This window comes from Melospiza melodia, chromosome 4 (genome assembly GCF_035770615.1).
Source record: "Melospiza melodia melodia isolate bMelMel2 chromosome 4, bMelMel2.pri, whole genome shotgun sequence".
In the NCBI taxonomy this organism is placed as follows: domain Eukaryota; kingdom Metazoa; phylum Chordata; class Aves; order Passeriformes; family Passerellidae; genus Melospiza; species Melospiza melodia.
In genome coordinates, this window is record NC_086197.1 from 77,555,240 (window position 1) to 77,583,146 (window position 27,907).

Consider the following 27,907-nt stretch of genomic DNA (forward strand, 5'->3'; position numbering starts at 1 on the left):
TAATTAAAGAGTTGCAAAAGAATAAACCAATATTCTTTTATGTAATACCCTATTATGTAGTAAGTTATTTACGATAATAAAAGAAAATGCCGTGCTCTAAAAACAATGAAGGAAATTCCATCATTTCTATTATTGAAGAGTCCCTGTTACGCAGTTATAATGTCCTGTCCACAGTGTACATAGATTCTCACTTACTACATGGTAAGTATTCATGAAAATGCTTCAGTATAGACCCTTATTTTGCACTTCCAAATAAAACTCAGAAAACATAATTTCAGTACAAACAACAACAAAATTCAAATCAAGAAAACCCAAGCAACGGATTTCAAATGGCACCACATTTCTTCTCTGCTACAGAAAGGACTGAACAAGCACATGATTTAGCTAGTGACTGCATTAGACCAGCCACCACCTCCTTCCAGAGCCTTGAAAGCACAAAAACACACACTTGAAATCCAGTAACACAAAAAGCAGAACTGAAATAAATTTATTCCTCTAACACCTTAACTAAGGCTTGGTAATTAACAACTCCATTTTCAGTTTTATTACCTCATCTACTAGTGTGGTTTTGTACACAAAAACTATAAAGAAAACAAAATTCTTTGTACTGAGTAAACACACCTTACTTTTAGTTGAAGTGATTTCAGTAGTTACTATTAAAGTAGATAAATAATTGCATTTGAATCCCAAAAAAATCAGTTGACTTGGTTCCTTAACTGAAGAAAAATGAAAGATGCAATCAGTATCATCAAGGGGTTTTTTCCTACAGTAAGACTTTTGATTACTGCAAAACTAATTTTTATCCTACTTTCTTATTCCAAACAATAACAAAAAAAGAGCAAGCACAATGCATTACAGATTGCAAAATCCAAGCTTGTTTCTTTGTCCCTATAGCATAGGTGACTTTCACAGCTACACTGTTTGCAGCTCTCCTATTCACCCATGAGCATCTGGAAGTTAGATCAGCATTATTTCTAAACAAAACATTTCAGGTGCCCAAAAATGCAAAGTTGACAAGTTACCATATCATCTTTAAACTACGTAACTGGGAACATAAATTCTGAGTAACCAGAAAAATGCATTATAAAGAGAAATGGCAAGCAGCTGACTTTGGTCTCTTGTCACTGCAAAACTCTGAAAAATACATTCCTTTAAACATACAAATGCAAACTAATGGCAAATCATTGTGGCATCCAAGCATCTTTGGTTGCTTATCATGCTGTGCTTCTCATAAAAAGATCTGCTTCTGCTAGTGACTACAGTTCCTAAATGTCATCTCTCAAACCTGTCAAGCAGGGCGCTTCCAACAGGCATGTGAGAGAAGGGAAATTTGGGAGTCAGTGTGGCTGACAAATGGAATAAATAGCATCAAAGAGAAGTGCCATTCAGTAAAGAGACAGAAGCAGAAATCATCAGCTGACAAATGCAGGATGGAAGGAGGGCTGTCTAGACAAGCGTGTTCGGGAAAAGGATCTGAGGGATTGATCAGCAGCTCCCCACTGAACGTGACTCAGTGCAGCACTGCTGCCACAGTTATAAAACAAAGGGCACACCAGAGCGACAAGCACACAGGACACAGCACCTAAAGCACACACTAAGATTCTCATGCTTTACCTGAGAAAGTTTCCCTGCCCAGTTTTGAACGTGGATCAATTGGTGATAGATAAGAACACATCATTCACAAGGACAGAATTAAATAACTGGAGCTACTTCATACAAAGAAAAGTCCTGGCAGGTCTTAATGTACACCTAATTTTACATTCAAGAGGAAAACTGAGTGCCTCAACACTTACTAGGTAGTGAAATTGCTAAGTATTGACTACAGAAGTTGCAGATCCTCTGCTTTTAGCATTTTAAAAAACATATTGGCAAACATACTCCAGAAGTGACAGCTAGAATTGACCTGGCCTTGAGAAAGCAGTATAGATTAAATCTCTCAAAACTCTTCCTAAATATTTTTCTATATTTCTATTGATCATCTTCAAGAAAAAAGAAACTTGAAAAGCAATCCTCTGTATTACATTATGCTAGAAGCTTTTAAGACACATTAAATGCATGTGACAAATAAATAGAGACATTTCCCACCAGGTTAGTCACCTGGCTTCCAAATCACTGGGAAGTGGATGATGGTCACCTCAAAGTCAATCTGCCCAGCTCCTCACAAACAGATAGCAAGAAAACAAAGAAAAGCAAAAGGTTACTCAATGATGTACAGTTCCATGCAAAAAAAAAAATGCCACAGTAACAAAAGAAATTCCATGAAATTGAAGCCAAACTTCTGCATTTCAACCCTTCTGTGAAGAACCAGGCTTTGATGGGTTATCAAGTTTGTTTCCCTGTACTTTCACAGAACCAACAAATCCAGTTAAAAGGAAAAAAAACCACACACAAAAAAAACCCCCACAACACAAAGTCTTTAAAAGCCAAAGAAATGAAGTAACACATTCCCCAAGGGTGCAAACTGTCTGCTCAAAGTGCCTTGTCTCAGTTGCTGAATACATTCAAGTGTCACAAATGATCCAAGCAGTCAAATGCTCTCCTCAGGATTTTCCCCAATCCCAAAACTCAAATTACAGAGAACTTTATAGTACAAAACCTACATACTGAATTACACTCAGAAATGAGCTGGGAACTATGGAACATCATAGAAAACATTGTACCAGGCTGCAAACATGAAACCCAATTTTATTCTGAAGTTTCCTTTCTGGGTGCAGGTTAGGGAAGCAGAGAGATGAGTCAATGGCAGACACTCTTGCAGCAGTGCAAAAGCTGCTGAGATCTGCATGGTAGGAGTCCAGTACCCAATTATAGCTGCCTTGACAGAGAAGTTAGTGACTCCATCTCATGCTGCCTGAGCGTGCAGAAACAATCACACATTACATTAGCCTATGTTAGATTAAAAAAAACAAACAAAATCTCCTTTTCCACAGGGAGAAGACAGTCTCACCTTCATGGCTTACATCATTTAATTCACCATTGTTCTATCACATTTTGGATAAATCCAGCCCAGCTAGTAGCCTCACAAGCCCAACAGTGAGAATTGTGGTAAAAAACCCTCAATACAGCAAAAGAGGAAGAAAGAGTGACATCAGTATACAGCTAACCATGAAACAACCACCAGAAATTTTCCTCAGTAGTTCCAGATATGTAGAGAATAGGAAAAAATTTGGTCTCTGAAGGGCACTACATATCATGCTAACAAGCCAGCCAGCTCTGAGCTGTCCTTGGGAAATAGTGAAGACATTCAAAACATTGCAAAGCCATAAGGAAGTCTACAGACTTTTGGAGGCAGCTTTTTTAAATTAGTTTTAAAACCTTGATTTAGCCTTATTTCACCACCTAATTTGCCTGGTCTAAGACTATTCTTATGACACAAAATTACTTAAGAATCTCAACTTTGTGTTCTGTACTCCAACAGAACACAGTCAGTGGATTTTTTTGTCCAAAAGTTGCAAGTTAATTCCATTTTTTAAAGACATTGAAAGTTACTGCTTATATAAAAGACTAGAAAAAATACCACCTTTATTTGACTGACATACTAAATTGATATAAAAGCCTCCATGACAAATGTGTCATGTGTCAAAAAGTTCCTATAGAAAATGTGTGGGTCTCCGATCTCGGATAGCTGGAACTGGGGGAATATTTCATAATGGACTCCCACTGTCCCAGTGAGGCAAAGGGAGCACTGGTATCTGCCAGCCTCATTCTTGGAGCCCCATGGTACCTCACACCTTCACTTGGTTTCAAGTCACCAGCCATACAAACAGTTACAAGATGTAACTAGAAAGCAAAAATCCCCCTTCAACTGCCCCCATTCAAATGAACCCACAAATACATTATATTTTGCCCTGCCTCAACTCTCAACAGTTATTTAGACAACTTGATAGAAGTTTTGGATATAGCCCATTTTCCGTGAACGTATTAGTCTAAGACAAAAATACAAAGTGAATTCCACATAGAAATGTGAGGCACAATTAATGGAGAGGAATGGAGGAAATAAGGCTTGATTAAAGACTTTATTTGTATTGCTTGAAGAGGCACACAGGAAAAGCAAATGAAGTGTTTATGTTTAACAAAACACATTATACCATGCTATTGACAGAGCTACTGTTGAGCTAAACAAACCAAGTTCATTTACAGTAAAGTTAGTGCAGCCAGAAAGGGGATTGCAGCATGGAGATAAGGATATCTCTGCTATGTTTCAACAGGACTGCTAGCAAGGCTAGTTTGGCTGCAACTCAGAACAGGACACAAGCCAATTGATGTGGCTTTTGTCTATGTGCAAGTCAATATTGCTCCTGTGATCAACTAATAGGCCTCTTTTCCTCCTTTGAACCTCAGCTTACAGCACAAAGCCATTTGAACCTTACACTTCTCCATCTATAAACTAGGAGATGCCCAAATTTCATGGCCCTCTCAGAAAAGCACGTTTATGGCTTAACCACACTAAAAATATCAATCACTATTTCAGCTTGGCAGAGTTAAAATGGTATATTTTGCCATACAGCATCCGGAATACCATTCTGCTTATAAATTGAGTGATATATTCAGCAACCATTTTTAATTAGTCTCCTTAATTAATCTTTCCACCTTAATCCAAAAAATGCCTTTCAGAGAAATGCTGAGAAACTTTGTGCTCAGTGAAAAGGGTAAATTGCCTACTTTGCAGAAAACACAACTGCACCCTTACAGATTCAGGTAAACCAAAGAAATCAGATGATTTGGCAATATGCAGATCTGGTGAGACAAAGAGAAAAACAGATATCCTGAATATAAAGGATGAAACAGAACTTCTACTTTTCTCCCAACAGCAGCTACAAAGTAATTACTTAGTCCAGTGATGAACTAAATAATTTATTACAGCTAAAATTTTCTAGTACACACCAACCAGTAAGAGTCACTTTTGAAAGCTACACTAACTGCTTTGCTGCCTGCAGAGCATCCAAAGCTAGGCAATCTTAAATTATTCATCTTAACAAAGCATGTGATGATTGTTCTAAACAATATTGGTCATTGGTTGGACTCTATGATATTGGAGGTCTTTTCCAACTTAAATGAGTCTGTGATTCTCTTGGGTTCTGAACTCACATAGATCAGCATATGGTATTCATGCAAGCCAAATCCATTTGACATCTACCACATTTAAACATCATTAACAGCAAAAAATAATCTTACCTCTCCTACCCTTTAATCAGCATCCTCTGTGCTATTAAATACTCCACATAACTGACCTCAGGATCCTTGGTACAATGCCACCACAGCTGAAGGTGTGACTCAAAACATATGCAATTTCAAAGTGAAATATACAGGCTTAACCTTCTGTTGTGAAAATACAGATATCCAAACCCAAACAAAGCAAGTTCCCAATATTGGAGAAATATTCCTATTTCACTTTTAGCATCCTGATGGATAATACAACATAACTGACAAAATCTTCAGCCATGGAAATGAAAACACACAGCTGCAGTATAAAAGGTGGCACACAAATTTGCAGTAGTGTTTTCCTCATAGCAGCATGAATGTCTACCATGAAATGAACAAGCATGTGTCTGCCTATTAGTAAATGAACTGTGAGTTAAGCAACAGTCAGTGAAAAAAATCAATCAGATATTATCAATAGCTAGAAGGCAGAAGTTAAAAAAAATATAGAAGAGAATGCTGTGACTTGTATTACCTGTCCCTCAAAGTGGGATCAGGCTGTGCCAGCGAGCAGCAGCCACCTGGTACCAGCAGCCCTTCAGTGCAACCAGGTGGCTCTTGTCTGGTTATTCATCCATTTTGGCATCACAGTAGAAATGTGCAGCACACAGCATGTGCTGCAGAATTCAGACTGAAAATGCAGATGAGGTCTGATGTTGATGCAAGTCCTGAGCTCTTTGCATAAAGGATGCATGTGCTTGCTACACCTAATCAGGATTCTCAAAGGCGTTTCCTAACACACCCATTTTTCCAGAGCAGATAAACATACAAGTATGAAAATAGCTGTTTGGAAATGTAATAATTCTATCAGCAAAACAAAAAAAACCAGAAAACACAAACGTTGGTCTAGGTGCAAAATGCAAGTTTGATTTATGAGGTTCACGTCATATAAAGTTTAAACAATTATGCAGCAAGATACAAGCCTTCCTCCTGCCTCCCCTCCACAGCTATGTTGTACAATAGCTTACAGGGTAATTGGGTGTGAAAATTTTGCAGACAGCACTCATCATGCAGGTGAGTGAGCCCACAGCATAAAAAGCAGTCCAAGAGAAAAATCAAATTTCTTTAGGTTAGTATTTCAACATTTTGCAATAGTCATATTGAACTATAATATCATTCCCATCCAAGGGGTACAGAGAAACCAATTTGAACAGTGGCTTTTTGTTACTATCTTGAATAGCCTTTGTAAGCCAAATCACAGAAAACCAGGAAATTAATTTAAATAAGAATACGCATCGTTTGGGTGACTATATTATATTTGCACAAATAAAGACAATCTTTGTAGTGGGCCACATTTTCTGGTTGATGCAAAGGAAGCTCTCTGTTGAGAAATTGCAACTGTATCTCTTTAGCAGGAGTAAGATTTCAGTGGCACCAGCTCTGGCAAGCAAGGTAGAGCTGAAGAGCAATTCAATTCACCTCTAAGTACCTGAAAAGGGTTACTACACGTAGAAAAGCTTACTTAAAGAATATCTCTTAATTGTTTAGCAACGATGGGATAGTTATTCAAATAGGGGGGACAGTTTAATCTGTTTTTTTCAGTATAAGAAAGATAGTGATTTTTAACTCATTTATGGGGGGGGCAGGGGGAGAATGCTTTCAGTTGTGAAACAGCACACTAGGATCAAAAATAAAAATAAACAAGAAACAGACAGAGAGGAGGGCTGCAGCTTGAAATACTTGACTGCTAATATCCAGCATGCCATTCCAGGGAGTCCCAGAGTGATTTTTAAGCCTCTTGCCCATCCTTGTAAAGAAAGGCGGGTGGCAGGATTAATCAATATCTTGCAACCCAGCTGTGACCTGACAAATAAAGAAGTCAAGGAAAAAAAAAATCCCATCGATGATCTTTGTCATTTAGCATTCGGAGGACGGCAACATCTGGGCTCAACTCCAGATGGGACGGAGCGGCCCCGCGCTCTCGGCTCGCCACAGCGCTGCTATACACACACACACACACAAAGGAGGGCTCCGCGCTCCTCCCGCTTTTCTCCAACACGAGCAACTCCGCGTTCAAACAAACACACGGAGAGCTGCCTACTACGCCGGCAGGTCTGTCCAACAGTTGAGCGACACCCGTGTCAGAGGGGGCTATTTTCCGGGACCAGCGGCCGGCGCTCACGGGTGTTGGCGTAGGCGGTGCCAAGAAAAATAAAATCACTGCGAGCCTCTCCGATCGCTCCGCAAGTCAAACCCGCGGGCTTCAGAGCCCTGCACCGGGCAGAGGTGAGCGAACAGGCGAGGCGGCGCGGCTCCCACAAGCGACACTTTGTCTGGCTTCCAGCGAAGCAGCGACAAAACCCCCGACGCGCGAACAATGCCCGCGGCCCCGTCGCCGCTCCTTGCCGGGCCGCCGGCGGACACCGTCTCCCACCGGGTCTCCGCTCTCAGCGATGTTTTTAGGCTGCTTTGTTCCCCGTGAAACGCCAGCCTTTGCACCCAGCGCCGGCGGGGAGAACCGAGCGCCCGCCTGGGGGACTGGGGACCGGCCCCTGCCCCATCCCCTGGCAGCAGCGGGAGACGCCGGAGCCGCGGCTCGGGCATCGGCCGCCCTTTGTTGTGCCCCCGGGAAGGGGCCGCACCCCCGTGCCCTGACAGGACCTGGGCTCCCAGCGCAGCGCCCACACGGGCAGGGCGCTGCCTTGGCTGCAGCGGGAGAGAGCCGGCAGCAGCGCCCCGCGGGGCGAGCCCGCTGTGCCCGGGATGCGCTCCCCGCCGGCAGCGCCGCTCCTCGCCCCCGCGCTGCCCCGCTCGCCTTCTCTTGCACTCACCCACGCCGTACTTCTCGTGCTCCGTGGGTATCCACATGCTCGCGGCGTGCGAGGGCCCGCTCCCCCGCCAGCCCCTCCGCCGGGAGCGGCGCTGGCCGGCAAGCGCGTCCGCTGCCCGGGGCTCCCGCCGCGCTCAGCCGCGGCTGCCCGGCCCCAGCGGCGAAGGCATTGTTCGGGCGGGCGGACTGACTGAAGCGCGCTCGCCGCCAGCCACTTATATTCCCCGTCCCGCTGCACGCCGGGGAACGTAGTGCCTCGATGCGGCCGCGCCCCTCGCCGCCCGCGGCCGCGGGGAGACTACGAGCCCCGTCTGGCCCCGCGCTCCCCGCCGGGGCGGAGCGGAGCTGGGCGGGGCGCGGCTCCCGGGGCCGCCCCGCGCCGGGCGGGCCGAGCGGCGGCAGCGGCGGCATGGCTGAGTCCCGAGGGGCTGCGGGACCGGCGGCGAGGGGAGGTGAGTGCCCTGCGGGAGGCGTGCGGGTCTCACGCTGCGCTCCCCCGTTCCGGGATCCCGCACGGACGGTGGGACGGGGCTGGCGCAGCCTCCCTGGGACGGGGAGCGGCGGACACGTGTGCGGCAGCCGGAGCGCCAGGGCCCGGCGCGGTGCGGCTCGCTCGTCGCCCGTCGGAGCGGCGTTCCGCAGAGAGCCACGGACAGCCCCGTGCCCTCCTGCCGCTGGTTACAGCGACCTGAGTTGCTCTGGTCCTGCTGGTGCCCGTCCTTCCGCGTTTGGCGCACGGAACTGCGGGGACAAGGAGAGTTTCCAGCAGCGAGTCCGAGTGGAGAGGGAGCTGGTGCCGGCAGCGCGGGAGAGCGGTGGGACACGGGGCTGATGGTCCGGGGAGCATTTTGGCTCCTCACATAAATCTGTTTGTCACCGCACACATGCACAGAGATAGTGCAAAGCCGGCGGTGCACAGCGAGGAGCACAAATGATCCGTGGGGAGTTACTGCAGGGATAAGCCAGGTGCCGTAAGCAGCAAGAACAGCAGGGTTTGGGGTTTGTGTCCTTGTCGAGAGGTCTGTATGTCTGTCTGCACCCTCCTGGAAGGAGCTTAGCTAGAGCTCACCGTGGGTAAACCGCAAGAAATCCTCAGGCTACACTGGTCCTTCTAAGAGAAAGCTGAGTGTTTTGAGGCAGGAGCAACAGCTTGGGTTGTATCTTCTGATCCTGTGGAAAGGCACACGCAGAAAAAAGGGAGAAAAACAATGATAATGATGCTGCTTTGCTGGGCTTACCAGGTACAAGTTATCTCTAAAATGACTGTGTCTGGTTTTAGAAAAGTGTCCTCCAATGAAATCAATATTCTGAAGTGGTATCTAGAGGTTTTATGGGTTTCTTTGGTTTGATCCAAATGAAAAAAGTAGTTTAATGTTTTTGAAGAGAGTAGCTTTCAGTTTCAGTTGACTTTAACTTCTACTGTCAAGTCATTAATAGTGTGAAGGACACAATGAAAGGAGGTCATGTACAAGGAGGCAGTTTCAAACCTAGAGTTAGAGCACTTTTATCCTGTGTTTGGGCCTTTGATAGTGAGTGGTCTTTCAAGTGACATTTGTGTTGTTTAGTGTGTGTCCTTATTCTATTCATAAAAGTGATATCAATTTATGCTAGTAGTTAGAGCAGTACTCTTGCCTTTTTTGTGTGTAAGAGTATGTTGGCATGAACCTCATCCATGAAAAGCCAGACCCTTTTAGAGCATTGCCACACTGGTGTAATTGCCCCCGGAGGCAAAGCTGTGCTGTTCTAACTATTGGAAAGAACACGTGCCTGAGTCTGTGCAACTCTTCTGTGTTTACATTGGTCTGTGTGCTAGAGATGATGAGGTTACCCTGAGGTTTTTTAGATAACTCTTGTAAAGATATTGGCACCAGTTCAAAGAAAAAAAGGAATTTTTTTGAGGAAAATGGAAATTCAGAGGCCTGTGCTGTTTTCCTTTTATTGAGCACAAACACTCTTTGAAATGACTAGTGGACTTTCTCTGTCTTTGCTCCCAAACTCACTTTGCATTTCCTGGCAGATCGTTTGGAGTCTCTAGGTAATGAAAAAATGTAAAAATTACTGTTGAGAATCAAAATAATAGATGTCAGGCTAAATTAACTTTTATGTCAGCCTATAGACTTTCATGTCCATCCATGTGCTTCATCTCCCCATAAGACAGGTCTGCCAGCATGCTGGCTGGGAGTCATAAAATTTTGCTCCAGCCTTGTAACTGCTGTCTCTCATGTTAACCATGACTGACTTCAGCATTAACAACCTTCCCTTGGACAAAGGCAAGCATGTCCAATAGCTCTAGCAGCCTTTTCAAAATTATTTGTTTGCAACACACTTACTTAAGGTCAAGAGATCTCAAGAGTATAAATCACATTTTCAATGGGCAAATAAATACCCCACCCTAATATTTATTATTTTTCTGCCTCTGAACAAAATCTTTATTCATTCAGAAGTTTAACTTCTACAAAACTGGTCTCTCTAGCAACGTCTTGTACTTGCATGTGCACCTGAGGTGTGTCACTTACTTGGAGGCAGCATCTAGGAAAATTAAATAATATACTATTTCCTGGCTTGCTGATTCTATTTACAGGAAAGCCTGTGGTTTTATATTCTAATCCACAACAGTGTTGCTTTCTAGTTAGTTCCTTCCAGCAGCCTTCACCAAGTGGCTTTTAATAAATATATCGCTGTCCACAGTACAGTTTGTTCAGTCTGCATATCAACACTTCTTTCAGCATCTGTTAAAGGATTTTAAAATGAGTGTTTTTTCTGGAAGTGTGTCTTTCATTGTTGCATCAGTAGTCTGACAGTTACAGTTTCCTACTCAAGGTCTTCTTGTGCTCAAGCGCTTTTGAACACATGCTGCTGGGGGGCACCATGTCCAAGCACAACATGTTTGATTCCTTCCATGTATCTCTCTCATACTCCATTTTTAAGAATATTCAGTTTGCTCTGGAAAACAAAAGTTTGACTGGTCTTGCACATGTCTACTTTTTTTGTTGTTGTTCTACCTAGAGGATACTCCAGTGAAAGCTGGTTCATTCCTGAAAGTACAGCCATTACTTCTTTTGCTCAACTCTCTAAGTTCTGTTAAGGATGCTATTAGAGCTGCTCAGTGCAGTTGGCTCTGGAATGCAGGCTTTTCTCTTTCCTGGTCACTGAGAGGCAGTCCCATGTATGGAGAAGAATTCTCCATACAGGTTAATGGATGCGTTCCTTGTTAGATTCACAAGCACTCCCATGTTCACAGGCCACTTCATGTATCAGTGCGGGTTCTTAAGTCTGTTTAAGTCCATTTCATAAAGTAAGTATACAAAATTTCACTATCACCTTTTGATCTCATCCACAAACACCCTCGAAAATACCATAGTACATATGTCACACATTTCCCCTTTCCTGTCAGTGACAAAAGTTCATCTTGACCCTGTTCAAGTATGTGTGAGTAGTTCCTTTAATGCCATTAGTTCCCATATTGGCAGAGACAACTTACTGTCTGTTTCCACCTGCTCATTAACATTTGTGTGCAATCTACCATGTCTCTTGTTAGTTGTTGTTTCTTTTATACTGAATAGTCCTTAACCAAATAACTGATGGACTAGATGCCTCCCCGGCCCCTGCTTCATTACACTACCACTCCTATTCACATCAGGCTGAGTGCTTTACTTCTTTCCTCTCTAAAATACCCACAGAATGCACGGTGGTGAGTGGGGAGCTGCTGGCTGCTCGTGTCTGTGGGTGAAACCTCCAGCAAGGTGGCAGAGCAGCCATTGCCCCGAGCACAGAGCAGCCCCTGAGCACAGAGCTGCCCCTGCTCATCTCCTCATTCTCAAGAGACCCTCAGACCTTGGCCCGATGAGCAGCCCACGTGTATCTGCCCGTTTCTGTCTCATGGGTTTAGAGGTTGATGTCCTCTCAGTACCCTTCCTTGAAAACCCCCACCTGTTCCAGATGGTCACACATGGGGTTGCATCCTCATTGTTTTCCCCCAGGGCACTTTGAAGCATCCAGAATACCACTGGTGATTTCTCAGGTTAAATCTTTGTGTGCAGTAGAGGATTTCAAGACCTGAGGCTTCCACCATACTGCAGATTTTGGACAGAGAGAGAAGAGAGTTCTTTTACTAGTAGGCATTATGAGCTCTGTAAAGGATGCAGTTGAATCATTGTGAACTGAACAATTAGCAATTACACCTGGAGGATAGGTTCACTAATTAATTCTGGAAGTGAAACGCAATTTATTTTAATATGATTACCAGAATGGATCTCCTAAAGCAGTATTATTTAAAAATGTTTAAAGAGCCTTTTTTGTGATTTTTAATTAAAAATCCAATCTCAAAGTAATTTTAAACATTTACCTGATAAGCAAGTGGATCTTTTGGAGGACTGGAAATTATAAATTATTGTTGCAAAAATCACCTTTTATGTGCTTTTCTGTTTGAAAATTGAAAAGGCAGAATCCTTTCATGTAACTGTTGCAGTAATATTTTAGAGGTTTTAGCCTTCACATCAGATTTCTTAATAACTGATGATGGAAGAATGTACAAGTGAAACTAAATATTTCATTAAACAGGTCATAATGGCTTAATAAAATAAGTGATGGATTGTATTGGTTGGTAATAGAGATCTGAAGTGCCCATGATTGCTGCCATAATTTTTCAAATAATTGTGTTGTAAATGTGCAGTGTATTTTATCTGAAGACAAGGGGCATCCCCACACCTCAGCATGAACGCCTCATTTCTGTTAGCACAAGGCATAGGATATGTTGTATTCCCCAAAAACACCCAACAAAGATTTGCTATTTGGTTTTCTCTGAATTCAGAAGACTTTCATAGCTTAAAAGCAAAGATGGATGGCCTTTATCTTTCATTCTGGTGTGCTAAGCTGCTTCTTGCCCTCTCAGTAGCAGGTAAAGGCTTTGATACATGAACAAGCTAGATAGTATCAGCTCCTCTATACCCTAACCAGAGCTCATTTAGAAGTGAGCTGCTGCAGACTGCCTGGTGAGCAGGTACAAGCTTGAACATGGTAACTTGTTTGTGTGTTAAAGCCTCCCAGTTCTTTGAAACCTCTGCTCAGTCATGCAGCTACCGGCAGTGGAGTAAGAATGAGTGGTGTTCCATCAGTCCTCAGACTGATGAGGACCTTTAAACTGTTTCTGTATGGGAAAATATCTAGTTCTTACCCCAAAAAAGGGTTTCTCATCACTTGAACAAATAATAGATGTGGACATGCTTTATTTAGATGTAGAGGTGTAGGCTAGAGAGGTGCTTCAAGTGTTCTGAATGTTCTGAGGGTAACACAGGTGCCAGGATAATTTGTTATTCCTCTTGAAACACCTTGTTCACTGCTTTGTTTTTCCTGGGGAGTGCTGGTTTTCTGGAAGAGCACGAAGTTGTAGATTCTTGTGGCAATGATGACTGCCACAGGGTCTGCCGGACATATAAACAGATCTTAGAGTTCACCCTTTGAGACTTCAGCCTGCTTTCTTGATGAAGGGGTGTAGGGATTAAACTAGCACATGATTGTATATACAAACAGTAGGAAAGGAAGAAAAAACTTAATTTTTTATTATGAAATTGAATGAATTTGAATGAATTAATGAATGAAATGAAAAATTATTAATTATGAAATTACAAGCGTTAAGTATCTTAACTTCAGTATAGGGTAAATTTGTCTATCCAAAGAGCCTTCATAACATTTCCCTGCCCTGTGTGCTTCCTTCCACCATGTCCTGTCCTGAAACCTTTGCTAGAACTCTGCAACTTTGTGTGACCATTTATATCCTAAAACTGCAGTTGTTCCCAGTCTCTCTCTGAGGTTTTTGCTTCACATTCTCATCCACAAACTCCCAGCAGGCTGAATCTGGGAGAAAAGCCTGAAAGCATTTGAATGTCTTTCTGTGGGCTTTTTAAAGTAGCTTTAAATATTGCATCAATAAAAGCCTCACACAATGGAGGAAAGAACATGACATTCAAGAAGCAGGAGAAAAAAAATGTGGTGAGTTTTGTACAGCTTTAAAGCAGGTCTGTGCCTCTGAAGAGCTGGGCACATCATCCTGAGCAGTGTCTCACTGAAATCAGGGAAATGTGTTTGTAGAAGTCTGGGTTCTTTGCAGAGTTATTGTCAGTCAATAATTAATTACAGTCTCTTGAATAGGAAAAGACTAGTGTTCAATGACCTGATGATTGTTGTATTAAATAATGCATTAGTCAGTACCACTAAAACCACAAAACCAGACTAAAGTTGTGCTGTGGCATCTCTGCCTGTGCTGAGGGGCAGGTTGGAACTAGGTGCTCTTGTAGGTCCCTTCCAACCCAAACAATAGCAGTACATGTTAATTTTAATGTTTCCATAGGAAATGGTATAGCTGCAGTAGTCCAGTCATTGATCCCAAGACCTGATTTTCCAGCAGGCGTTTCCATGATCACTGCTTGTTTGCCATTCTGTCCTGATAGGCTGCTGTAGTAGATCTTTAAGTCAGAAATTGTAGTAGGTGTTTTGTCAGTGGCTGCAGTGGTCCACAGGCACCTGTCCTTTGTAATACATTTCCACTTTGTTTCTTGAAACTTGCCTTTTGATTTTTTTGCCCCTTGTTTTCACTGGACACTTGTCTCCCAATTGGTCTTTTTTTTTTTTTTTTTTAAATTTTGTGTATTTTTCTCTGATATTTTTACGACTCACAGGCAGTGGCCAGTGTGAAATGGCCCAGCTGGTTTTGTTTGATTCTTGCTCATTGAGATGTCATCTTCCCATTTGTCTTTGGGGACTCTGTACCCAAGGAGTAGCCACTTGCTCTGTGTGTTTGTAGCAGGTTAAACACCTTCTCTTTATCCTTCTGGTGTAGAAGCTCTGTAGCTTGACACGCCATCTGTTTCAGCCTCGTGGTTTTTTGTGGTATGTTGTGGCTCTGTTACCTGAACAAATGATAAGGCACAGTAGATGAAGGTGCCACAGTCCCTGCAGCTACACTGCACAGTTTGGCATTTCTGCTCACATGAAGTGAGTGCTCCCACACGGAACAGCCCCTTGGTTTAGACCCAGGCATTTCTGTTCTGTGTTGGGATGCATTTTTCATATACCTGGGCTCCAAACAAACCCTGCTCACATGCTCTGAAACTGGTCTCTAAAGCCAGCCAGTGCACAAAGCAGCTGGAGAGTGACGGGGGCTGCAGGACTCCTGTGAGGGTCAGGGGTGTGAGAGGAGAGTCAGGGCTGGTGGGCAGCATGGGCAAGCTGGCACAGCACCCTCCCACCCAGAACCTCGTGCCAAATTCCTGGCATGTGCCCCAGGGCATGGCTGTGAGTCCCATGGTGGAAGTGCACAAGGCTCACAGTACAGAAACAGCGGGTTGTGAAATAAATGTGTGCAGTTCTAAGTGATGCTGCTGCCAGAGGAGCATTTTGCTAGCATTTGTCCTGACCAGTGTGCCAGCACCGAATTTTATTATGACTCTGTAATGCATGAATAAATGAGGTAGAGCTTTTTCTCTAAAGACCAGTATGTTAAAAAAACATCCTGCTGGAGGTTTTAATTTGATTTTGTCTTATACAGAATGATGAAAACATGCAGTCTGTGCTGTATTTTTATTATTTATTATTACTGTGCTAATTTAATGTTCAGGACCCTACATGTATTTATACAATTAGTAAAATGTTGCCTGAAAAATATGAACAACTTGTATCACTAATTCAAACATTCTAATTCTGTTTCTTGATGAAGTTAATTTCAATTATTGTATCATCCATATCCATGAGCTGCATTAGTAGTATCTGCAAGCAAATATCATACTTAGGAAGTCAAGATTTGTGTTATATGTTTAATGAATGTGCTGAGACAGTATCACAAAAATATTTATTTCAAACTCTGGGACAAGAAATAATCTCATAGAAATTTTATATAGCTTGCTGTGAGATGTCTCTGGGATCTATACGACATAATTATTTGAGCCCTGACTTAAAAATACTTTCCTCTCAAAATAATTTTCAAAAGTGTATGTGCAAAGAGTATAAATAGTGGATTATTTGAAGTACAATCAAAGCTTTGTTTTCCTGAATCGTGATATCAGGCTAAAGTATGTTGATTCACATCACTGCACACTATAATGAACTTTCCCTTTGAGCCACTGTTTTTCCAGTTTGAATACCAGTTTATGGAGGTTTGATTCTAAAAGTAGAAACAACTTATTTTTCTACTTTCCATCTGGAAAAGCTGCAGTTCACTGAGAAAGCAGCAACAGACCACAGAGATTGTAACATCACAGGGCCTCTTCTTCATACGGATTCTTCATTAAGTATAAAATTCACTTAGTTCAGCCTTGAAGGCTCTCTGTGTGTCAGGAAGCTCAGTCAGAATATCTGAGAGAGATTTCAGCCTGTTCTGTCAGTATGACACCCACACACCCGAGGATGCCAGAAACGAGACCTCTCAGGATGCATTTTGAGGTTAGTTCTAATTTGTATGAGTCTGAAAAAATTTAAGTGCTATTTAAAATAAAAGTTTCACACTATTTGCAGTTGTTTTTTTCACATAGTTGCCTTTTTCAAGGAAAGTCTACCAGTGGAAAAGTTGTAAACACTGCAATGCAAATGTTTTAGTTAGGAGCATGGCAGAAATTCCCATCATAATGACATGGGGGTGTCAGGAACTGCTAAAGTAGGCTTTATGTTTTTAAGGCAAATCACACAGCCTTTCCTGTAGTTACAGAGAGTAAAGTAATTGTTTAAAAAGACCACGAGGCAATTCTTTTAACATCAAAAGGATAAACGTGCTTGGAAATTGAATCCTGCTAGAGGAAAAGAACATGTGACAAGAAAAGGAAAATCCTTGTAGTAAAGCATTATTGATCACTACTAAATGATCACAATAAAAAGAAGAGTAAAGTAATTAACCTGCTTTACATAGCAGTGCTGGCATAGAAGTTACTAGGCTTCATACAGTATTTTTAAAGGCACTACAAAGACAAATTATAGCAATGAAGTATTACTGTCCATGTTAAACACATTGTTAAGACCCCTCCTTTCTGGGAGAGCTGAGGTCACAGACACAGAATATGTAAAGTAAGACATGCCTTGTTCCAGCTTGCTGCTCTTTGCAGAGGGTTAAGCAGAACTGTGGCAATGGTAACATACACAAGTACTACATTTGCATATACATTTTTTTACTTGTGATGCCTTCCAGTATGTATTTTTAACATGTTTTTAATTATGGTCTAGAGCACCTTGGCACAAAATTGTGCATTTTTTTTTCTTTCTTTTCTTTTTTTCCCCAGGAGTTTTCATATGAAAATAGAAGAAATTCAATCTTTGTACCTTAATTTTAAACAGCATTGTTTATGCTTTGTTATGATATCTCTGGTATGCCTTTTTACTAAATAGCAAGTTTAACAGAAAAAAAAGCTGCTAATTTTTGTTAGATAAATTTGGGTGATAAGTACAAAAGAAGAACCTGGATGGACCCTTTTGTTCTTCCATTTCAGATTCTTCTGTTGGATATTTTCTTCATCTTCCTTGTAACTCAACATTCTGAGTTTCAGGCTACATAATTACTGTGTTAATCTTTCCAGATAATAGTCTAGGGTTTAATCATTGCTTCTAATCCCTTATTTTAGTAGATAATGTGGATCTCAGCTCTCCATGTCTACCAAGTCACATGATCACACTAAACAAGGAAAGGTAAACAGAAAATTTGTTTAACAATGGCCATAAGAAATCACAGAAGCTCAAAAGAGTATAATACAATTATTCAGTATATAATGCTGAAGTAGATAAGTGTTCTTTCATATTTGTGACCAAAATATAAAACCCTCATTTTAGTTACCCTAATGTAAGTCTCTGTCATTTACCCAGGAATGAGGCATTATACAGCTCTGAACCTGCTGTAGTGTGTTAAATATTTATAAATTGCATATTAACATCAGCACTTAAATACTGTTATGAATACTTACTGGGGTCACTTCCATTAGTGTCTGTGTGTGGGCATGTGTGTCCCTCTGTGTGAGAGCAGTAGGTTTGCTCTGGTCTTTACAGATGTGGGGGTTTGTCTGGGCTCCAGCCAAAAGACAACAAGCAGTGGCATGTATCTGCTGCTGAACTGGGCAATAATCTAGTCTATTATTTAAACATGATCTTATTGGCAAGCACGTTGGTTTTGTTTTATTAAAATTCCAGCACTTCACATTTTTATTAATCACTTTCCCAGTGCTATTCAGTTGTGTTCTGGTGCCTGTGCTGCGGTGCCATAGCAACACTTGTTAATGCTAATGAAACTGCACCATCCTGAGCTCCCCGACAGAGCAGCCCTGTTAAATATGGCTATTAAGCACAGTTGTATTTCTGTTGGTTCCAGCTCCCAGCAGACACCTGCTCTGCAGAAACTCTGTTCTGAGTTATTAGGATTCGGTAACTTACAGCTTTTCGTAAAGCTGTCATTTAACTGGAATCAAATTCTCATATTCCTAGACAGCAAATGCTACAGAATATGTACAGTGTCTGTAGAACTGACAAGCTTTAGCTGTAGGATTAAGTGTTCTTTTGAAGTGCTCATTTGCATTCAATGAAAAAACAGGCAGGGCTGGGACTGATTGATCTTGGGGGAAGCTACAGGATGTGTTCTCCCCTAGAGCACATGGACATTTTAACTAAATGTCATTCATAGTGTGTTAACAAGCAGAAGTAATAGGTAAATAATTCCTCATGAACTCAGACTTAATTCAACTTAATAGAAGTACTTGAGGGTTTTAATATATTGAGGTAGGAGATGATTATGTACATCAATTCTTCTTTCATTAGGAAGCATATTTGCATGTAGTATTGGTGAGGACCATGACAGAGTGTTTTATTTTCATTATTCTGAGTTTTGGCTTTGAATACTGTTTATTTGGCAAGTCATTAGTCATCCATCTTTTGTGCTCTGGAAAACAAAGAAAATATCCTGTAATCAGTGTAAAATTGCTTCCAAGAATATGACCACAAATTAGGGAATGCTGCTGTGCCAACAAATAGATGCTGCAGTGCCAAGGCTGCAAAACAGGGAAGCTGTCATGTATGTATTTCAAGTGTCAAGCCCATCCTTCTCCATACTCTTGCATCATCTCAAAAACAATTGATTCCAAGACAAAGCTTTAAAACTGCTCGTTTCTTAAAGAGTTTTAAATGCAGCACTCTTTTGTGCAGAATTACCTATAGGAATACAGGTACTTTCCCCAATGTACTCTCCAGTGGGGTTTGGTCATTTTGGCAACTAAATGGTTTTGCCATGTGGTCAGTGAGAATTTGGAGGAGGGTGCTCAGCCTTTTTGTTTTCCATTCAGCATCTGTTGGGCTGCCAGTGTGGAGTGCCAGGTTTGCTAGGTGTCTTTTGTTTTCCTGTCATTCCTTCTTCCCTTTGTTCTTTATGTGTCTAAAAACCTGTCTTTTGCTCGTTATTTGGACTCCTGTGTTCACCAGTATGACTTTGTTGCGTTCATTTTTGTTTTAGGATCATTTCAAGTTCTTGTGCTGATCTCCTCATAATATTAACCAGCTGTATTAATGAGATAATAAACCAGATTTGTTGGTGATGAATTGATCCATTCAACTATTTGATTTAATTAGAAAGACACTTAACATTCCAGCAGATGTTCTTATTTTGTTTCATTATCCTTGTGTTACCAACAGTGGGATATTTACATCATAAAGTCCTCAGCCTAAGGCCTTGTTGCTGTGCCATAGACTACAAAAAATGACAGGAAACCCATAAATATGTCTTAAGCAAATTTGGATTAATTCCTTTTTCATCATTTCAATTCTCAGACTTTGCAATGCCTTGAATTTTCAAAGTATTCTTCATTTAATAATAAATCGATTAATCTGTTTTTAACTAGTTTGATTTCTTACTTCCCTAGTTAAAACCCCTTGTCTTTGGACTTACCTCCTTTTCGTCTGGTCCTGTGACTCGCACACTGTGGCAGGCTTATGCTAAAATTGTGTGAGACAGCTGAGGCTGTAAAGCTAAGGAGGTTCTGTTTCACCCTACTGCTGCTCACCATGCACCCCTTAGTTGGCTCTTGCCCTTGGTGGACTCTTGTGGCAGCATTTTCAACATTCTTGAGCAAAAAGGAAGGAAGGAATGGTTCATAATGGTAAAGAGCTGGAGTGACTCATCCAAGGATTTGGCAAGCCTGGGAGCCAGCACAAGCAGAAGGGCAATGGCAGATGGGTAGGAGTGGTGGGATAAGGTGGAGAAAGTCAGGATAATGAGACATCCCTGTGCTTCTTGGTGGCACCAAGTGGTTACACTGGGGACCATCTCTGGGGACCTTGCCTTTCAAAGCTCCCATTCAAAAGCCAAATCTTTCCTTCCTTTTCTTCCTGATAATAATATCTGTTGTGTTGGCCATAGCGTTGCCTTGCATATTGCTTTGTGATAATTGCATGTGTGATTGTGCAGGTGGAGTGCACTGCCTGCCCTGCTGTAACTGTGTTATAACGGTGTGGGTGGAACATTTACTTAATTGTGCAAACCAGCATTGGTTTGGAGCTTAGAATAATTGTATTCAAAAGCAAAGATGTTCCAGTAAGAAAAATTAATCCATTTTCATCTTGTTGCTTCACTAGCTGTGAAGATTAACTAGTCTATATTGTAACAATTCATAAAATAAAATAAAGCCATATAATTTCAAAGCCAAATACCTTCAAAGTATTTATTTCATTTTCCCCTGAAGAACTTGGTATACTTCTTAGTTTTAGTTTTCAAAGAAGGTGTTCCTCTGTTCTCTTCATTCTACTAATCTACCTTTTTTAGCTCTGAATTAGGTGTTAAAGACCATAGTTTTATCTGTGCTGTTAAAGGTTGAGCAACGTGGTGTCAGCTGCCAGTTCTGTGACTGAGAAAGGGATTTTCTTATTTTCTGAGTTCAGAGGGCTTTCTGTGAAGCCTTTGGGATGTCCCGTTGCATAACAGTCATGCTGCTTTTCTATTAGACAGAGAGGAAAAACTCAGGGGCAACAACATGATTAATCCAAAATTTAATGGATGGGTTTTATAAGGCTCTCTTCTCATAGGGAGTCTCATGTGTCCTGTGCTGTTCATCACAGACCCAATAAGCAAAGGTGATATATTTTGCTGTTAATACACCTTTTATTTTCCTAAGTGGTAAGCAGGAGGGCCAGCTGAAGCATTGCACGAAATCTCATGTTATTTGAGCAAATTGCACCCAAAAAAGTGCTATGCAATGTTAACAAATGCAGAGTAACACAGGAGTGAACACACAAAGAGTGTAACCACTGTCTTGTGCATTCACACCTGATTTACAGTTTAAGAGACTGAATCAGAAGAGAATTCAGTGGTTAATTCAATGATCCTAAAAGCAAGTGAAATACCAGAAATAAAAGGGAAATAGAAGAGAGATCAAAAAAGAAAAAAATCTGTGCTGATTTAGAAACAAATTTTCTTCCACTCTTGGACATTTTCAGGCTACCTCTTACCACGTTACATGAAGGGTAGAGTAGAACTAGCCTTGAGTTGAACCAGGACATCAAGGAATAAAGGAAAAATTTCATAAAATCATTACAAAAATATGAAAAGTTGATGCAAGTTTTTGTCGGTGTTAAAAAAACAAGAATTTCAAATAGTGCAGGAATAAGTCAATGGAGAAAAAAAAATAAAAGCTGCTTTTCTGAGGGGCTCATATGGCCTTTGACTTAAACTCTCCCTAGTCAGACTTCTGGAAGACTAATCTGTTAGTGTGATTTCTGTTTGTTTGCCCTATTTTTGTACCATTCCTGGGTAATTGCTTCTCACCCTTGTCAGCCAGGGCACATTCACCAGGGGGGTGTTTAATCCTTCTCTGTGAAGTTATTCTCATTGCAATAGATTCTAAGAGAAAAGCTTGCTACTTTTCCCTCATTTTCAAATGTCTCTGCATGTAGGAGTCTTGGAGTCTGAGAATACATCTGAGAGTTTTTATTTCCCTGTTAGCCCTGAGCTGTGCTATAGTTAACAGCTTTTATTCAGTACCTGTAGCCACTCTGCTCCAAATATAGAAACAAAATTAGATGCTTTTGCAGAGATTTCAATATTATGCTTGGATTTATTTGTACTGTTTTGAGGTTTGTGCTACATTAGTCCAGTAAGTGCTGTGCTAAAGGCTGTACATTTGTTCAGCTCTGTGCATTTATTCTCTTGTTCAGTGTTTTTTGTAGCAGATGAGTATAAAGATATTTACATGGATTCCTTTTTCCTTCGCCTCTTCTTTTGAGTGCCTTCGAAGGAAATTGCATAAGCTTCTGCATTTGCCAAACTGCTCTGATAGCCTAAAGTTATTCTCTTGTAGCATTAGCTACTCTGTTTGGGCAGCAAAAAACCCCTTCACCCCAGTTTATTCCTTTCATCAACTCGTGACTACAGTTAAAGACTGAGCAGTTCTGTTTTTCCAGCCCAAGCAGTTGCTATTCACAAGTACCCTTACTAAACAAGGCTCCTTGTCCAAGTTTTGTACCAGTTCCTGCTGCACACACCTATCTGTTGAAAGTTGATTTATTGAGACAGAAAGGTGCTTATTTATTTGGATTTCTAATGGTTTAAATAGGTTATTACAAGAGAGCTATACCAAAAATTAGCAAAAAGCAGTGTTGCTCTTTGCTGGGTTAAGTTGAACTGGCTGACAGAATGTCTTCTTAGTTCACTTGGCATCAGCAATTGCAAAGGAAATTCAGTTCTACTTTTCTCAGTAAACTTGGTGTAATGCTTCTTCAGGCCACAGGACTGACTGTAAGAATGGACAAAGCTGGACTCTTGCAGGTACCACCAATTTTGCTTGGGAGATTTGACCCTTTCATGAGGATTGCTCTAGCACATGGTGTAGCCACTGGTGTTCTTAAAATAGGGCAAAATGGAACAATTTCTGCAATGCCAGTTTAATAAAGAAATTTCTAAGGGAAGGGAATGAGCTGAAGTGTAGACTAAATTATGAGAAAAAAAAAAGTTAGGTTGTGCACAGCAGCTGCATTGCTCCAGGTAACACCATGCTCTGTGTGCTGCCATCCTTCCTCAGTGCTTGGTTTTATGTGAGAAATTGAAGTCAGTGTAACCCAGCCATCAGTGTTCAGTCAAGGCAGTGCCTTTCCAGGATGTTCTATGTTTCAGAAGTCCTAAACAGAAGCCTCAACAGTTGTGCAGGACATATGTATATATATATAAAATACATATGTATTGTTCCAGGAGCAGTATAGAGCTGCTAAAGCCGTGTTCCTATGCTTTTATCCCCTTTACCACCTGTGGCTCCCAGCAGCTCCAGCTTGCCCTCAGCCCCCTGGGGCAGCCCCACCATTGAGCCACTGCCTGTGCTGTGGCTGCTGTGGAGCTCCTGTTCCTGTGCCTGAACACAGATCTGTCACAGAACTCACAGGGGCTTCCCAGGTCTGCCTCTCAATGGGATTCTCCAGCCCTTCTTTAGTTATTTCAGTGTCTTGGTAGAATGCGGGGTAGAGCCCTGATGTATTAACATATTCTCCTAGGAAGAAAGCTAAATTACTGTCATTTTTTTCATTATTTTTCAAATTTTCCATGTAAGCAAGTTACCAGACTGTCAGATTTAGTATACTTGCCAATGTATAACATATATATATGATTTTTGTTGGGTGAAAGTTATCTGCTAAAAATTAAGGTTCCTTTAACCATGTGTATGTTAAAATTCATGTGTGACAAAATAACAGACTTGAGAGAAGGCCTTTTTCTTAGTTCTTCAGGTATCTTCAGAAACTGATGCCCAGGAGGTGCTCTCAGAATAGCAGGAGATGGTTTGGCACTGTGAGGGTGTCTGAGCCTGGCACAGGTTGCCCAGGGAGGTTGTGGAGTCAAAGCCATTTGCATGGTCCTGTGAGAGGATCCTCCTTGACCAGCTGACCTCCAGAGGTCCCTTCCAATCTCATCCAATCTGTCACTCTGTGAAATTTCATTTTTCTTACAGAGGTGTTCATGGCACTGCAGGAGTCCAGAGACAGAGCTTATTCTCCTGCTGCACAAACTAACTTCATAATACAGAACACCCATGTTTTCAATTTTCAACTTCAAGAGGGCAGGAACATGGGAGCTTTTTTCTGTTTGCTTTTTGCTATCCAAAATTGATGTATCTAAAACTGAAGATACCTGTTGAAATTGGCATTTGCTTCCAAGATAGACCCTAACCCAAGACTGAGGTAGGATTAATTTGGAAAATGAACACCACATTTTACTTCTGGACAGCTGGAATTTGGTTAGGCTAATGGGGCCAACTGTTTAACTCTCTTGGTCAGTGTGTCTTAATGTGTGAGATCTCAGCACCTCAGGACTGATGTGCAGAGTGACCGAGACCACCCTTGGGGGGCTCGAGAGTCCTGGAATTTTGCCAGAAGTGTCTGGTGGCTGGACTTTGATCCTACACGAGAGACGACACCTGTATGAAGATGAGAGAATTTCACTGAGGTGAATAGTGAAGAGATAAGTTAATTAGAGTGAAACACAGAGTTTAAAATTTCTGTACAAGAGAGTCTAAAGAAGTAAGATAGAAGAATTAAGGCATGTCCTGTCCTTCTTCTTCTTCTTCTTCTTAGCCTCCATCTTCTGTAGTGATGTTAGCACTTTAAGATTAGTTATTACTAAAACTGCACTAGTTAATAAAAGTAAAAAATATTAGAGAAAAATAATAAATATTGTATACGTAATTTCGAGTATAAAAAGAGCTCTCAGTGTACTCATAGCTAACTGCTATGCAAACCTCTGTCGAGCCAAAAGAAAATCTTTTAGATAAACAATTAATAAACACCAAAACCGAAAAAAAATCTGAAGCCTCTTCTCGTCCTTTAAAACACAAACTGTCCAAAACCACCCCAAACCTTTCCAAATCACCTAAACAGCCGAGAAACCGTCATTAATGAATTATACTAATTTATGGAAGAGCTTATGAGTTTAGACCAGTGTTGTTGAAATGGGGAGCACACACATGTAACCCCAGGACAGCATGTGGCAGTGAGTCACCTCTGTGTGGTGTCACCTGGGGAGCCTGTGTCTGGCTGGTACAGTGTGGTACAAACAGGGGCCATTCACCTTTCCACATGGAGCCTGGCTGCCCCTTCCTCAGCATCTGTACAGTTAGAAAGTGCTCCAGTGGGCACAGGCATCTGGTGGCAGTAATCTTGATCAAGGAAAGTCTTTTGTCATAGAACAGGAAATTATTATATTAGTGTGAAAAAAAGGCAAGACAAATACATATCTTCAAGAGTCAGTCAGAAAATTATAGAAGTATTCTGCAAAAAATAAAAGTATAATTGGGAAAATTAACATGCAAAACAGTTTGTGGTATGCAGTCTAAATCCTTCCTGACACTGAGCAATGTGGCTCAGAGTATCAGGGAGTCACAAAGAGTGGTTTCATTCATATCAACAGGTAGATTGGATAGTGAGAAGAAGAAAAGTAGGTTTCCCATCATAAAATTTCTTTAGTAGTAAGCAGAGCACTTGGATGTGACTGACTTGGTGTCAGCTGGGAGTTTCATTTGAGAAAGACACCTGAGAACTGTCCTGTGCTGACCTCCCACTGTCCCTCTTGGAATCAATGCAGTCAACCTGCTTACAAGCATCTTCTCCTCAAGTGATCCATGCAACAAAACCAAGACTCAAACAGGTTTTACATGTACTACCTAAAAGTACTCCAAGAGATGTACATTTATTAACTTAGTCAAAATTAATTTTTTTATTCTTATTTTAGATACCGAGTGTGTTTTGGAGCCTCTATCTCTGCCAGAAAGTCCAGGTGGTGTTGATGCAGTAGAAAGTTCTCCCTATGTGCCTTGTATTTTCTGCACAGAATGCTATGTCTTAGCAGAACAAAACCAGCTCCTGAAGCACATGATTATTGAACACAAGCTCGTCATAGCAGATGTGAAACTGGTGGCAGATTTTAGAAGGTAAGGGTTATGTCATTTTAAATGAGTGTGTGTGTGTGCAGATGTTATTGAAAGCTTTGGAAAAGTAGAGATCATCTTTTTAAAAAGACATTGTGGGAGGATTTCTGCTAACTTTTCTTATGAGCAATTTGCTGCTGGGCTCTAAGGTTGTTTTCCTATTTCCTTTCCTCTCTCTAGTGCCTAGATGTTGCTGGGACTAGTGAGCTCAGTTTTAGAATACATGGCAATTCCTGTGTTTGGCATTTTTTAATATATCCAAGGGTCTTCTCAGGTCCTGACACTGATCAACAAGTTGTGTGCAAACTAGAAAGCTGGTTTTTAGCAAAGCCCATTCCAGACAATCAGCTTTACTAATCTGGGGTTTTATTTGTGTAGGGCAAAACTATTTCTATCCCTGTACAATGTCCTAAAGCTGTGTATTGTACACAGAAGGTGCTCAGTACAGGATCTCTCACATTCTGGGATGAAATTTGTTTGTGCTACTTTAAGGACAGTATTCCCCCATCAAAATCACATTTAATCCTTAACTATGCTTTACAGTACTGTGATCTACACACAACTGTGACTCCTACAGCTGTGTCATTGATCGTCTCACCAGGGTCACATTTGGCTTTCTCTCTCTTAACTTCTCCAGTAGCTGGCATGGCCCCAGCTGGCTTGTAACTTCAGAGACAGGGTTCTTGCCTGGCATTTTGCTTTCCACAGTAATGTGTGGGCCAGGAGGAAGGCTGGACAGTACCTGCCAGTCTGTAGATACTTCTGCTGTAGTATTTAAGTGTTAGACAGATAAATTCTCAACTAAAATGAGTTTTCTAGTAGGTCTTCTCTCACTAGTTACTAAGTCAAAATCAAGACCTTGTTTCTATCAAGACTCAAAAAAAAAAGAAATAATACAATATAATTTAGGAAGAGAAATGTAAGCCATATAAATTAAATCCTTAATCAAATGTATGAGCTTAATGTTGCTTAAAATTGAAAACTGATGGTAGTTTTTGTTTGCTTTTCTGCTGAAGGCAGGCAGAAGGAGAATGTACTGTTCTTTGGAGATAGTACTGGTATCTTTGGGTAAGTGAAGGAATCAGAGCTGCTCAGTCATGGACCACCAGTCTAAGCGTGCTTGGGGGAATTATTTTGCATTAATAGAAATGTATTTTAAAATCACCCCTTCAAAAAGGGCCCATTTAGATTATTTTTGCTGCTAATGCAGTTGGAAGGTAGCCAAATCTTACAGAAAGTGGCCCCAGGACATGAAATGATGGAATTGTTGCTCTGAAGTGTGCTTTCTCTGATTTGCTGTATTAGTAAAATAGTCTAATACTATGCACAAAAAAGAGAATATATTCTGAAGTGTTGAACTGAGGTGAGGAAAATACAGGGATCAACTCTGTAAAGATAGTATTATTTTTATATTTAGCAATGAGTTACAGCCAGTCTTAGGAATACATTTCTTGACGGAACTGCAAGAAGTGGATAATCCATAAAGGACTAATGCTAGTGGAATTTTTTTTTCTTTTCTTTTTAACTTTGAAGAATAAAGATAAGTTGGCATAAGGGCAGAGGGAAAAGAGATAAGGAGAATAAGCTTCTGCTTCATGACTCAACATGATCACTCATTCTGTCTCCCTGGAAGTATCACAAGGCGTTGGTTTTATCTGGTCATTGATTATTTGGGTTAAGTCATGAAATCCCTTAACTGTAATTTCTGTGACACAGACAGTTGTGGCCAGGTGAGTTTGTACCAATGTTCATTTCTCTCAGAGCAAGATAGAGACATTTATTAAATCTCTCCATTTGCACATTTATGCCCTAAAAGCTCAAGGATGACTTAGTCTGGAAGAGCTGCAGTTCTGTTTAGCAGCTCTTTCAGTGAGCACTGCAAACAGGAGCAGGCAGGGGAGAAGGAAAGGCTCACCTCTCACTCACTGACACCTGAGATGCTGCTGAAGGAGCCCCAGCCACGTGTGCTGGCTCCACTGTGCTCAGCTGTCTGCTGCACCACAGCTCAGTCCTCTGCATGTCAGAGTCA

The 27,907-nt window shown here is 41.4% G+C and overlaps 2 protein-coding genes across 7 annotated transcripts in view; one reads left to right on the top strand and one right to left on the bottom strand.

Annotated features, from left to right (window-relative positions):
- The window catches only part of DOCK4 (dedicator of cytokinesis 4), a 223,059-nt gene extending 215,004 nt beyond the window's left edge, over positions 1-8,055 (bottom strand). For 3 of the 4 annotated variants that reach the window (XM_063155267.1, XM_063155265.1, XM_063155264.1), the window contains exon 1: positions 7,971-8,022. In XM_063155267.1, the coding sequence (XP_063011337.1) occupies positions 7,971-8,007 (37 nt within the window). In that variant the 5' untranslated portion in view covers positions 8,008-8,022. Of the gene's footprint in view, positions 1-7,970 lie in introns of all 4 variants that reach the window. The other variant, XM_063155266.1, reaches the window with a different exon arrangement.
- A 287-nt stretch (positions 8,056-8,342) lies between these two features.
- ZNF277 (zinc finger protein 277) overlaps positions 8,343-27,907 on the top strand; it is a 47,653-nt gene continuing 28,088 nt past the window's right edge. For 2 of the 3 annotated variants that reach the window (XM_063155269.1, XM_063155268.1), the window contains exons 1-2: positions 8,343-8,421; positions 25,683-25,881. In XM_063155269.1, the coding sequence (XP_063011339.1) occupies positions 8,379-8,421; positions 25,683-25,881 (242 nt within the window). In that variant the 5' untranslated portion in view covers positions 8,343-8,378. Of the gene's footprint in view, positions 8,422-8,834; positions 8,936-25,682; positions 25,882-27,907 lie in introns of those variants that run through there. The other variant, XM_063155270.1, reaches the window with a different exon arrangement.